Source organism: Ceratina calcarata, unplaced genomic scaffold (genome assembly GCF_001652005.2).
Source record: "Ceratina calcarata isolate Rehan_Ccalc_2016 unplaced genomic scaffold, ASM165200v1 scaffold154.2, whole genome shotgun sequence".
NCBI classification, from domain to species: Eukaryota; Metazoa; Arthropoda; class Insecta; order Hymenoptera; family Apidae; genus Ceratina; species Ceratina calcarata.
This window is the reverse complement of record NW_017136637.1, coordinates 347,257-360,605: the sequence shown is the minus strand read 5'-3', so window position 1 is coordinate 360,605 and position 13,349 is coordinate 347,257. Positions and strand designations below refer to the sequence as shown.

Below are 13,349 nucleotides of genomic sequence, written 5' to 3'. Positions count from 1 at the left end.
TTCCAGCGTCGAAACAGCGAACTTTTGGAAAAAAATTTCGTTTTTCCTCAATAACTCCTAAACCCTTGGAGATACGGGAAAATTGCATAGGACCTTTCTTGTAGAGGACGACGAGATCTACAATTTCCACGTAAAAAATTTTTGCTAGCATCAATAGTTTACGAGTTATTTGCAAAAAACTGTTTTTTCGTTTTTCGTCAATAACTCGTAAACTATTGACGACAGCGAAGAACTTTTACATGGAAATTGTAGATCTCGTCGTCCTCTACAAGAAAGGTCCTATGCAATTTTCCCGTATCTCCAAGGGTTTAGGAGTTATTGAGGAAAAACGAAATTTTTTTCCAAAAGTTCGCTGTTTCGACGCTGGGATGGTCGGATTTTGTCAACATCAATAAAATGCCAAATAATCATATGTAACTCATTAAATATCGAAATTTGAAGAAAAGTACACTATTTTTACCTAAGAATTGTCGATATTTCAAGACGTAAAATGTATAAATCTCTTGCATGAAATTCTTGGACTACGCGTCCTAATTTCTATTTCTTTGCATACGCAACGTTTTCGACCTGTCGATAAATTTTCCTCAACGCGGTTGACGTGTGATGAGAAAATATGAGCACGTGAACAAATCTATGAGTCACTGTGTACACGGCTGAAAAATATAGGACGGGAGCGTAAATAGGACGCCAGCGAGCTTTTACCGAAAACGTTTCACGCGGCAGAGATTAGTTTCTGCTAATTTTATTGTAATGTAACTACTCTCAGCTATCAATTATTCATGTCCGTCGGACGCGGAGGGACAAGTTGTCAAAATATCAAAGTGGATCCGTTCTCGGTCTCGTTAACGTCCAGGCGAAGCGCACGCAACGCCGTTAACAGCTTGTTAGCGTTTTGCAGGGCGACGTCACGGTAGGCGTGCACCGCGATTATTTATTGGCTCGTAAATTAACGCTTTCCCGAATATACGGGGGATATGTACGATAGGATGTAGGAGCACGTGTTTACAACGTCATATCTATCACTACCGCGTTTGCCTCCATTTCATCCTTTAAACGAAATATACGTAGAAAAGTCTGACAAGAACTCTGTACAGGTAGCCAGATATTGTGTGTGGACGACCAATGAATACAGACAGGGTGTGTCGGTGAGAATCGCGATATTTTAACGATTTCACTTGAATACACATTTTTTAGAGAGAAAGAACAATGTTTCAAGCGTTGCCATAAACCTTTGGAAATTTTCGCCTAAAACTATTATCATTAATTTAATCACTTTTGCTCGGTTCAATTAATTAATTTAACAACCAGTGTAGGAAGAGATTAAGAAAATTTAATTGAGATTCTTGGATAGAAATTGAATTGAGGAAAGAATATTAAATAAATAATAATAATAATTTTAAGCAAAAGTTTGAAAAGGTGTTTGTTTCGACACCCTTAGAAATAACGTTAAACATACTTGGGTGACTAATTTCCGAAGACACTTTGCCAGTTCTATTAGCGTTGCAATTCTTTCGAAATCATTTGCTGGAATAAGTTTCAGATTTATTACATGTAACTTTTAGTGGACCGTTGGACGAGTCAGATAGTTTCCGATCGACTATCCGAGTTAATGAATCGTGTTAACAATTAGATACGGCAGCGTCGCAGTACTTATAATAATTGTCTTAGGCGACAGGAACGAGAGAAGGTGCGGCATCGTGCAGACTGCCTATGGCCTGTGCAATTACCTACGTATATAGCTACTTAGTTTCCATTCCTCTTTGATCCTTTGACGTTAACAGTTAGCAGTTCCTTGTCACGTATCGCGAGCGTGAAAATTCACGCCGGAGTTAAATTCTGTTTCTAGGAAGCTAGGAGGAAAAATTAAGATTGTCAAACTTTTAGCAGAGATCTTACGGTTCATAGAACCTTAATAAGAATTGTCAAGAGCAGAACCTATCTTCATCGGATTTCATCGAATCCTCTCGTAAAAATGAATTTTCATTAATTAAAATCGACTCGATCAGCTCGAGCATCGAACAGAGGAGAAAGACTAATTATTTTATACGACTGTTCACATTTCTGTTCGTTATGCATTTCAAGCTGTCGAGTATTTCACAAAAATATAGGAAATGTTCGGAAAGGATGCTTTTACGTGGATTACATTTTCCAAATTGACGGTAGAAAAGTTTTGCTCTGTAGGACGGATCGACGGCGGTAATACATTCGGTTTGCGGAGAACGAGAGGAAATGCCAGTATAACAGAAAAAGGGAAAAAAAAGGGGGGCTGTTAGGGAATAACGGGCACGGCGTACCGGAGAGGAGAGGAGAGGAGAGCGTGCACGTGTCGAATACAAAAGGGCATTTGGAAAGACGAGTAAAAATCGCCCCAATCATGGCCGACCGGGTTGCGGCCGGGGTAATCTGGTTTCAGAGCCCCGAGGGAAAAATGTGCTAGCGACGTACACGAGTGACGAGAATATAAACAGGGAAACGTCTAGTCTAATCTAATGTAATACCAGATGCGATCGATTATATCGTTTCCACGTAACAACCCTTGAGAGCTGAAATTTCATACGTGATTTATTTTCACGATCTTTCTCAAAGAGCAATAATTAATAAATCCGGCGTAAATCTTCGACTTGGATCAATTTTCCATGGAAGAAGAACGGTCAGGCGGTTGACTCAATCCCTGTTTCGCCTCGCTTCTCGCTTCAAGATGACACGAACCCAAACGAGGAGATCACTTTTCAAATATTTTCTTTGAACAATGAATCCGAAACGTTGAAAATACACGTAGGTAGAAGAGAAAGTTTTTCGACACATGTATTGGAGCCGACAAGTGTCGCTTGTTAAACAACGCGCAGCCACCGAACGGGTTAAGGGTGTTTATATTACGGAAGGGGTCGACCTCCGTTCCTCCCACGTTATTTATGTTATATACTCTCGAATCGTCGTCCCGAACGGGAAATTATTTTTAATTCAAATACACTCGAATCGACGATGTTACTCCTAGTTGTATTTAGAAGAGCCGGATAAATAGAGATTTTCGTTTGGACCGAGGGAAACCAGGATGGAAGGAGGGGAATAAATAGAGGGGAAAAACCGTGGGAAACGGCCGAGGGTGCTTTTCAAAATACTATTCGAGGAATACCTGTTTCCGATTGATTGATCATCTATAAATCAAATTACAATTCACAATCTCATTATTAAATCACAGATTCGATCGTCTCGAACGAAAACGTATAACAAAATCTGTGTCCAATATTTGAAGCAACACAGAAAATTGTACCACCTGAATTATACGAAATTACAAAATTCTGTCATTGTCCCCTTTATATTTTTTCAATGCATTGTCATTGTTTAAATGGTGTTTGAAAATTATAGCGTGACAATGAGCTGGAAGTAAATTGTAGATTTTTTTTCAATTGTAGATTTTTTTTGAGGGCGTAGAGGAACGTTTAGGGGAATTGCTCCCTCTTTAAAAATGAACCGTGGAAAATGTAGAATGGAAACGGAGGGCCCGGAGGTGCGAAGACGGCACCCCCCGGTTCTATTGTCCCTTTAGGAGAGCCCAGGGCCACCCCCGCGGTCCCTGCACGTGTGCGGGATAGGGAACCTGCCACTTTGTGTTTGCATCGCGAGAGCTTTCTCTCTTTTTTTTTCCCCTGCAGGATCCGTGAAGCTGTTCAAATAAACCTGGCCGGGCTTCCGTTTCGTCAACGAGTCGTGCGTGCTTCGTTTCTCGAAAATAAACAGAAATGTATCTTGAAATCGCGATGTCATCCGTTTCAGATTTCATCTGAACTCGCGCGACACCAGGTGTCTCGTTACATCAACGATCAAACTTTAGAAACGTTTTATGAATAATGTACGTGTAATGAATACGCGAACGATAAAAATGTTGGCGCGTACGGATTATAAGCTAGGAAACGTGTATCGTTGAATTGCGAAACAGAATAGGGTAGAAGGCGTTTGAAAATCTTTCTCAAACGGTATCCCTCGCGCGGTATCAGGCGTCCGCATCTTCCGAGAAAAAAGAAAAACTGTTGGTTGGCATTTTATTGTACGATGCGGTAAAAAACGGCGCCGTCTTATCGGGCTGTTATCAATCCTTGGTGGATTGTTACAGGGAACCGTGCGTCGAGATTACACGCCGCGGACAGATAGCACATCTCTCTCTCTCGCTCCCTCTCTCTGACCGTGTTGTTGCCACTTAGCTAGGAGTATCGTAGAAAGTATTGAAATCGCCAGATCGAGAGACAACGGAACGCTGAGATATCGGCGATCCTGTCGATTCAGATAAACCTCCAACGGTTTAGAAAGCGGCTGGCCACGCTACGACCGATCGGACAAAAAAACCGATTGTTCGGCTCACAATGCGTTTCAAATATACAATATAAACAGTAATGTGCACAAAGTACAGAATATCTGACTATATATGACTGACTATATATTGAGAAACAACTCTTACGGAATATCTCCTGATCTGTGAACATTCCTGTACTCCGTAAATGCGTATTTAGAATTTTCACGAAAACGATTCCGGGATGTATCGGTGAAAATGAACTATGGGAACAGGTGGTCCGTCGTAACGGACCAGTGAAATTACGGGGAAAAGCAAAACGTTAACGTTGCCAACGCCATTATCGCGAATGTTCATCGTCTGGGGACGAAGATAGCACACGTTCAAGGAAACGCTAACTCTCTAGCTACCCGCAGCGCGGAAAACACGAGTACAGCGAATTTCTAATGATATACTGTTAACCGGAAAGAAACGGTTTCCCTTAATAAACTTCATTACAACTTTTCCTTTACACTTGAACCTACTAATTACTTTAAATAGCGTATCGTACAATTTTCCATAACCAGTTCTCACAAATAAATGTCCCGAAGACGCGACTAGAAAGTCACGATGCTCCTAATTAATATATTTGATTCGACACTCGATTTACGGTTTTGGTGGAAGACGCAAAAAAAATAAGGAAGAGGAAGAAGAAGAAGAAGAAGAAGAAGAAGAAGAAGGGCGGCGGAGGGTAAATTAAATTCGCGCATGCGTTCGGTTTCGGTTTTGGTATGCGGTCGCCGTTTATTTCGGGACGAATCTCGCCCGGTGCAACAACACCGTCTCTCCTCTCTCGTTTATTGTTGTTATTGTTTCTTTAATCTCCTCGTTCCAGTTGCTTTTTAGAAATCGACGATACCGGACCGTTCACAGAAACCCCGGATTGCGAGGTCACGTCTAACTTCTAACGCGTTCATTGATAGAAATTAAAAGACGCTTTTATAACGAGGCGGTAGGAGCGTATGAAAGAAATACGACGGGATGTTTGTGTTTTCGCGGAGGTACTCGTTTTCTGTAAGTACAAACAAGTGTTCGCTGATAACGTTTTTGCTCGCGTTCCCGTCTCTCCTTCTTTTTCTTGACCCCTACCTAAAACGGCTCGGTTTGATAATTACGACACGCAGCGCGTAGGTATGCGAGAGAGAGGAGAAGGGACACGTATAAATAAACGGAGAGAGGAGAGGAGACCTGGGAGGCTGCCACGCGGTCTGCCGTGAAACACGGTGTCTCGAGGCTCCGTGGAAGAGCGAACCGAATTCTCTCTCCCTTCCAATTCCTACACCAATGCACAGCAGCAGCGGCGGCGGCGGCGGCGGCGGCCACGGCGGCGATGCCTTGGAAATTGACCGCCGCTCCTCCAACTGGCTTTAACTACACGAACGGCTACGTGTGTCTAACGATAAGTTGAATTAGCATTTGTAACTTGGACTAATAAAAAATTCGTACAAGATCTTCCACTCTTCTCGATAAATAAACAAGACTCCGAGACATAATGTGTGGGGAAGAAAGTTAGCATTTTTTAAAAACCTCATCTCAAAGAACGGTAAGAATTTCGATTGATTTTAACACAATGTTTATACAGATGAAACGTTTCATTGTGTCAAAAACGAGGGCAATCCTTTTGGAGGAACACATTTTATATGATATTTAGTGGAAAGAGTTCTGCTTTCAATTGCAATGTGTATGAAACGGGTAAATAGATTGAAAAATGGGAAGAAACTTGAACGTAAATCCGTAGCCTTGTCTACGGGAGGCCGTGAGCAGCTCGCGAGCATCGCCATAGCAACCGTTTAATTGGAAAAGAGATCCCCGTAATAAAATCGTCGAGTGTATGTTTCTCTGTCCTTACTAGAGGCAAAGAGGCAAAACCACAACCAACCATCGTCCGTAATTGTTCCGAGTAGAAGGGCGCGACGAATTTCGAGCCAAATCTCACCCTCTTGCAGCTCTCTCCCTTTGACTTTAATTTTTGTTCGCCCGCCCGTACGCGTTTTAACTCGAATTGCTTCCTCGGGACACCGGGGGACGAAGATGCAACAATTTGTTCCTACAGAGAAATCGAGTTTAAAACAAATGAAATTGGAAGACGTGAACAGTTATCCATGGAAATTCTGACATCTAAAATTCGATTAACCATTGTAATTGTATTGTAATTATCAAGTGGGGACATGCATAGAGAATTGAAGTTCGAACGAAATTAGACGGTGCAAACTGTTGCTACGGCTTGGTGATATTACTTGGTACTCCACGATCAACTCCCGATTGTAGTAGTGTCGTTTGCTCATTGAATAGAAATATGCAATAGCGCGCCAGTATTGAATGCGAAAGCTGGTCGGAAGAAGACGTCCAACAGTTTTGTAATCGTGGCACGTTCCACGTTCCTCGTACCGGTTCCCTGTATTCCTTCCGCGATCTTTGTCTCTCTTCGCGGTTCCCATCCCCGTTTCATCCCCGCACCACCGAGGGAGGAGGTAGGATAGTCTCCTTTCGGAGTTCACCCCTTAATTCGAAGCGGCGAACCGTTGCCTCGAGAGTCGTATCGAGGATGCACGGTGAAATCAAAAACGTCGGGGACTTCCACTCCCACCCCGGCTCTCTAAAATCGTTTCGAATCGATAAAAAGGACGCCCTCCCACCTTGCGACCCCCTCTTTTTCGCGCGGGGCAACCGCGCATCGCTTGTATGTCCAAATAAAATACATTCGTTTCGTGACTATGAAACCAATCAATCAATTCACATATCCTAACCGGGATAAGTCGCGTTCTCTCGATCCAAATCCAATTTTTCCTATTTACTATTTCAGATTCCATAGGTGTTTCATTTGTACGAGCTTTCGAGGTCCGATTTTTCTTAAGCTCCCGATTTCTTTTAATTTGCAATTTGAACAAAGTAAATGCGTAATATATACGGAGGTTTAACTGGTCGCACGCGGAGCGGAACGAGGGTTGAGATTTTTGTAAAACAGTCGCTTTAGGGTTTCGAAGGGTGGTTTTTGCCGAGAGCCAGGCAGGAATCACGGCAAGAAGCGTCCAATTTAAAATGTAAATTGCGCCCGGATATATTCGGCGTGTATCGCGCGCCGCGAAATTAAAATGTAATTTAATTCCACCCCGACCCGCCTGTCCTCTCCTTTTTTTCCATACTTCTCCCCTCGATCCGGGATCTCCGTCGCGCTCAGATTGCCGTCAAATAAAAATAACGCGAACCATTTTCTAATTGGTTGGATCATCTTCGTAATCAGTCGAATATCCTCTGCGACCGAACGAGCCTCGCCGTAAAACGGAAAGTCCGAGGCATTCGGCGCGATTCGCGTACGGTTAGCCGGAAATAAGTTCGTAGGATACTAGAAGAGAGACTGACCTTTGCACTCGTTGGCATCCCTGGCGGTGGCACGTGCCCAGGGCCGATCGAAGTGGAACGGCCGACACCTCTCGCAGTCCCTGCCGGCCGTGTTGTGTCTGCACTCGCACGCCACCTCACCATCCTTACCCTGGACACAACAAATAGTCCTCCGTTGTATATCTTGCTAATTGACCGCAGCCGGCTATCCAGCCGGCTTTCTTAGCAGTATCTTATAACACAGATTATCTAGTGTAAGTCTATCCTTGGGCAGCTGATCCTACAACACCGCGGTTCACAACTTTCCGGGCACCGACACAAACTACCGAAACGATATCGCAGAACATTTAAACATATATGCTTAAAGAAATAAAAATACAAACAGTGAAATATAAAAAATTATAGCGACCTCCTTTATTAATTGTGCCTAATTTAAATGTGGCCTCTCTAGTGGTAAAAAAAGTTCCCCACTTCTGGTATACATGAACGATAGTCACCTGAATGCATCTGGCCGCGTGTCCGTTGCACTTGCACCTCCCGCCGACGGCGAAGTCGGAGACCGCGTAGTGATGCGCCATGGTGCCCGTGGTCACCGGACTTCCAACAGTAGTCGTAGTTGTCGTCGAAACGGTCACCAGAGCCTCGTCCTCGATTTGGTCATCATTGACCGCGTCGTTCGACTGCATCTCTTGGGCGGCGATCACCTGGTGCACCGACGGTAGCCCGGTGGCCAGGGGATCACCGAGTTGACCTTTTTGGCTCTTAAATCTTTCCTCGCGTTCGCGCTCACGTTTCGCGAGCTCTTCGAGGTTCAAGCGACGGTCCTCGTCGTCGCTCCCGAGCTGCGAGCCCTGTACAGTGGGTGAAATTGAGAGGTTGGGTTGATCGAGAACCTGACAGTTGGATCGGTCGATCGAGTGGATGTCAGAGGTAATGGATTTTGCGAAAACGTTCTGGGAACGTCCCGATCATAGTAGCGTTCGCTTATTCCAATTAATAGACTAAAGATTTTGTATTCGATAAAATGATATGATATTCAAGAATACATAAAACAATTAAAGATGAAACGGCACGATAAAATGTTGTCTAAATTTCATCTTTCAAATTGACGTTGATTAAATGTGAGAGATCGATATAAAAATCATACCTTGTCGATCGCTTGGTCCTGCGACGGCTGCGGCATGTGCAGCCTGTTAAAGACAACTCTAACGTCAGTGGCAGTGACCCAGTCTTGAAGAACGGGCGAGTTGTCGAAATCGGAGGCCGACGGGCGACCCTCGAGGGTGCTGAACGCGATCCTACCCACCGGGGCCAGTCCGTTCCCACCTGAACAACACCGTTCAGTGATACATATGAATGGAATCGAGCGTGGAACGCGCGCTCGGGGTGAATCTATCTAACCCGGTTCAAGCCTGACGCATGAATGAACGATCTCGTATCGTCTTACTGAAATTCCTCTATTAATTTCATCCTCCGATCACGATCTGTTTGGATCACAGTGTCTGATACCGGATTCTTACCTGTGTAACGATGACTATCGGTGCATTTAGCCTCCTGTTCATTGGCCTTGGTAATGGTAGCCCTATTGGGTCTCCCGTAGACCCTACGGCACTGGGAGGAGTAGAACTGGAACGGCTGCCACGTCTTCCCATAGTCCATCGATTTGTAAATGGCAATGGAGTCCGGTTTCGCCGATTTCGGACAGAACTGAAGACTGACGTAAGTCAGCTCGTACTTCTTTCCAAGGGACAATGTCAGCGTGACGTTGTCGGGGGGCGCGGAGAAGCTCTGCGAGGTCACCAGCGGCTCGCTCCTCCAGCAGGTCACGTTGTTAGGGTTGCTGACGTCTGTTAAGTAACTCGCTGGGAAACGGCGACGGGGAGTGCTGTCGTCGCACACGTGGCACTGCCCGACGGTGGTAGTACCGCCCGGCTGCTCGATCACGTCGCAATACCTGTTCGAAATTTCAGAATGATCCTACCAATTCGCAGAGTAGAACACGTCTCTGCTCGCGTTTCAACGATGATTTCATTAAAAAAAATTGCCATCTAACAAGGCAAAAGTTGTAGAACGTGGAATACATGACTGACGACGGAACGTTCGAACGAGCGCCAACAGATAGTGTTTCTTCTAATAAAATAATTAATTACCTGGTGGGTCCGCCGCTGCCGCAGGTCGACGATGCCTCGACGGCTGCCCCGAAGGCCGCGTTCACGAAATTCGGTATGCACCGCCTGGGCCTGTCCTCGTCGTAGCACGGGTCCGATGGATGTTGTTGCTGCGACGACGGGAACGTCTTCGCGTAAATCTCGCCGCCGGCCGGCGAGGCTTCCGCACACCCACGGTGCAACGTCAGGAAGAAGAACAGCAACGTTATCGCCATCGAGCAAGAGAATTCACCCCTCCCCTTCATTTTATTCAACTCTTCAGTCCTTCGAGAACGAGTATCACCCGTGCGCGTCTTCCCTCTCTATTTTTAAGCCTCCTTTCTCTCTCGGCGGTTCTTTCACCGCTTATATTCTTCTGCCTCTCTTTCAACCTCCCGTTTACGCTCCTTCCTTCTCTTTTATCTCGCGGCCTCTCTCAATCACCCGTTTTCGTATACTTTCTCCCTCGTTCTTTCTTTCTACGGTTTTTGATATATCCTTTATCTCGCACTCTCTCCCTCTCCCCGAATCTCATATATCTCTCATCTTATTCTTGCCACCGCTCGTTTCTGTCCTCTTCCACCTGTTCCGAGCACGTATCTCCCGTCTCGCTTTCACCCTTCGGTTTTCGCTATATCTTCTATCTCTTCCTTCTGTATTCGGTATATCCTCGCTCCATATATCTCTCTCTCGTCCCGCTCGCTCTCTCTCTCTCTCTCTCTCTCTCTCTCGCGGTATGTATCCTTCGCTTCTATACCTTCGTTTTATCTCTCTCCTCTAGTACTTATTTCTCTGTTTATCTCGAAGCACCTTGCCGTGTGTCACCCACGCATAAAGTGTATCCTGCGTCCTTGTCCTACGCGAGAATTACTTCCGAAGCTTATCCTCCTCTTTAATGGAGGATTCCTCCTCTCGTTTGCCTCTTTCCTATTTTCCAACTTGCCAACGAATTCCGTATTAATGGAATCAACTTTAGACAGTTTTACAGGTTTGAAAATTGTAACGATAAATCTTAGATAGTTGGTTCGTTCGAAGAAGCGGAGTAATTACCGGGGCTCGATTCTTTGTTGAATCAACTGCGTCCCAACGGAATTCTGGTAACAGTTTATGAATGAAAAGTTTGTCGAACTCGTACAACTCGAAAAGAAAAATTAAGAAAGAGCGACGACTCTGTTTAACCTTGGTCTCTCGTTTATTCAACAAAAGAACGCGTGTCCTCCTCAACTTCTCCTAGTTCTAATTCCATAAATTAGTTCTTAGCCAACCGCGTTCTCTGAGGCAACGGACGATTTCAAAGTGAATAGAAAATATCTTTTCGTCAAGTCTCTTTTGATGAAATTCAATTCCGATTCAGCGAAATTCTCTGCCACGCGATTCCCTGGGCCAAATTCTCGACTCTTCCAGGAGAGAAAACAAACGTGGATGTTTCAACATACACGCGTTTCCGACTTATCGCGACGACTCAAGATTGGGTGATTCAAGATTCTCTTCTACTGGTCATCTCCGATCTTGGCCCGATCCTTTACGGTATCAATGACGTCCGCCGCCGCTCTTCTATTACTTTCCTCCGTCAATTCCTCCGGTCGCATTCTATATACGTGCAAGTCAAATACTTCAGGGGACGGCGGGAACGAGTCCCGAGGGAACCGAGTCCCGAACTTGCCCGACGTTCCCGACGATCCCCCGGCGCTGTGTCCTCATGAAAAAACACCCTGTCCGTGTCACCGTCTCAGGTGTATTCCGTTCTGGTTCTGAACGCGCGCGGAGGTATCATTCCAAAGGGCGAACGGGACGGGTAGGTTAAGAGGCGCGTGGCCTCGCGCCCGAAGAGTCTGCGTGTACTCAGCTATCTCTACTCACTTTTGAGCGATGAAACACGACACGTACCGAGCCGAACCGAGTCCAACGCGACGCGAACAGACCGAACGTAAGCGTGGACGATGACGACGACGTCGAGATATCCAGAACCGGCCGCGGTTCGCCGCTAACTGAAAACTCGTCCGGTCCCGTGCCGTGGCAGTCGTTCCGGATCCCGGCTACCCTCGCCAATGTTACCCACTCACTCCCTTCCCTCTTATTCGTCGGGACGCTATCGACACGACCAATCGCAGTTTCACGTAATTCCCCTACTACGGGTTATTTATCCCCGCCAGCTCCAACTGCGAACTCGAAGTGCGAACGAAAGCATTTTAGCCCTTAAATAACTTTTGTTTTAAGTAACGATAAGCGACAATGAATTTAACGATACTCGGTAAGATCTTAGAATCGATCATTGTTCGAGCTCGCGTGCAGACTTCTTTTTAACATCTCCTCAATTATTTTCGTTCAATTTCGTTGAAAGACGAAACGCATTCTAGGTTTCATTCGTTCCGATGCTCGTATTCGATTTCTAACGTGTAAATCTCGAAACTACTGTAATCTCGTTGGAACAAAAATACCGAAGCACGCTATACAGGGTAGTCAATAATTGATTATCTCTTCTCTTCACTAGAAGCTGTATTACATGAATCTCGTGAACGTTGCAGCTCACTGGATTAATTCACGTTCTAACGACTCACAATTCATTTTGCTAAGGATTTTTGACATCGCGTTGTTTAAAATGATAATTCTTATTGATTCACCCTGTATACGTGTACGAATGAACGTACTTTAAACGAAGGAAGGTTTCTTCCCGTCGCTGGGAGAGGAGGCGATTCCTCGGGTGCATGGATCAGCGAGCGGGTTTTCTTCGGGTCTATCGGCCGATTTGGCGAGCGGAAACAAGCTAAAAAAAGAAATAAAGGAGAAGAAGACGAAGAAAAAGCAAAGAACGGGAATGCGACGTCGAAAAGTAACAGCGACGGCGATGTAATAGAAAGAGAAAAGAGAGAGAGAGAGAGAGAGAGAGAGGGGGGGCTTCTATTGATCGTCACGCGATCCTTGAAGACTTTGAGAAATCTTACCCTGTTAGTTTGTTTTAAGTAAAACGGGCTCCAATTTTGTTTAAATGACTCACGCGCCTGATCGACCGGACCTTTCTCGGTATTAGCAATTTTATTATCGCAGCAAAATCGACCAGCTGAAAATGAAACATCTGTTTTTAGTACTTTTAATGTCACGTATGTGTAAAATACTATGAGCGAATGATGGTAATTGAAAGAGCGATGGATTGTTTATAGCTAATATTTCTTTCTGGACGATAACGGTGTGTAATCTGTATAAACGTTTGGACGGAACTTGGTACGGTTGATAGAAGGTGATCCGGAAATGGGCAAGAAAGGATCCGATCCCAAAGGAGGTTCTAACTTTTTAATCCGAGGAGGTGACGGAGAAAGAGGAGGCCCGAGGCCTAAGCCGGAAAGCCTATAGCCGGGAATCTCATCACGCTCTGCTCGTGCTCGCCTGGCTCGTCCCTCGGATTACGTTAATTCGATTAACGAATGCCGTTTATCGTCCACGCGTCGTCGCGATCCTTGACACGGGGAAATATTCATTTATTAATATATGCCCTCACAGGCACGCGCGTACTTACAGATTCGTTCACGCGAGTCTACCTTTAA

The 13,349-nt window shown here is 45.1% G+C and overlaps 1 protein-coding gene across 2 annotated transcripts in view; it reads right to left on the bottom strand.

The window, feature by feature from the left end:
- The window catches only part of LOC108632454 (netrin-1), a 35,946-nt gene that overhangs the window by 22,369 nt on the left and 228 nt on the right, over window positions 1-13,349 (bottom strand). For both annotated transcript variants that reach the window (XM_026819585.1, XM_018037063.2), the window contains exons 2-8: window positions 13,096-13,261; window positions 12,753-12,868; window positions 9,814-12,574; window positions 9,184-9,617; window positions 8,811-8,989; window positions 8,161-8,514; window positions 7,685-7,814 (exon numbers count right to left, since the gene is read on the bottom strand). In XM_026819585.1, coding sequence (XP_026675386.1) covers window positions 7,685-7,814; window positions 8,161-8,514; window positions 8,811-8,989; window positions 9,184-9,617; window positions 9,814-10,076 — 1,360 coding nt within the window. In that variant the 5' untranslated portion in view covers window positions 10,077-12,574; window positions 12,753-12,868; window positions 13,096-13,261. The remainder of the gene's footprint in view (window positions 1-7,684; window positions 7,815-8,160; window positions 8,515-8,810; window positions 8,990-9,183; window positions 9,618-9,813; window positions 12,575-12,752; window positions 12,869-13,095; window positions 13,262-13,349) is intronic.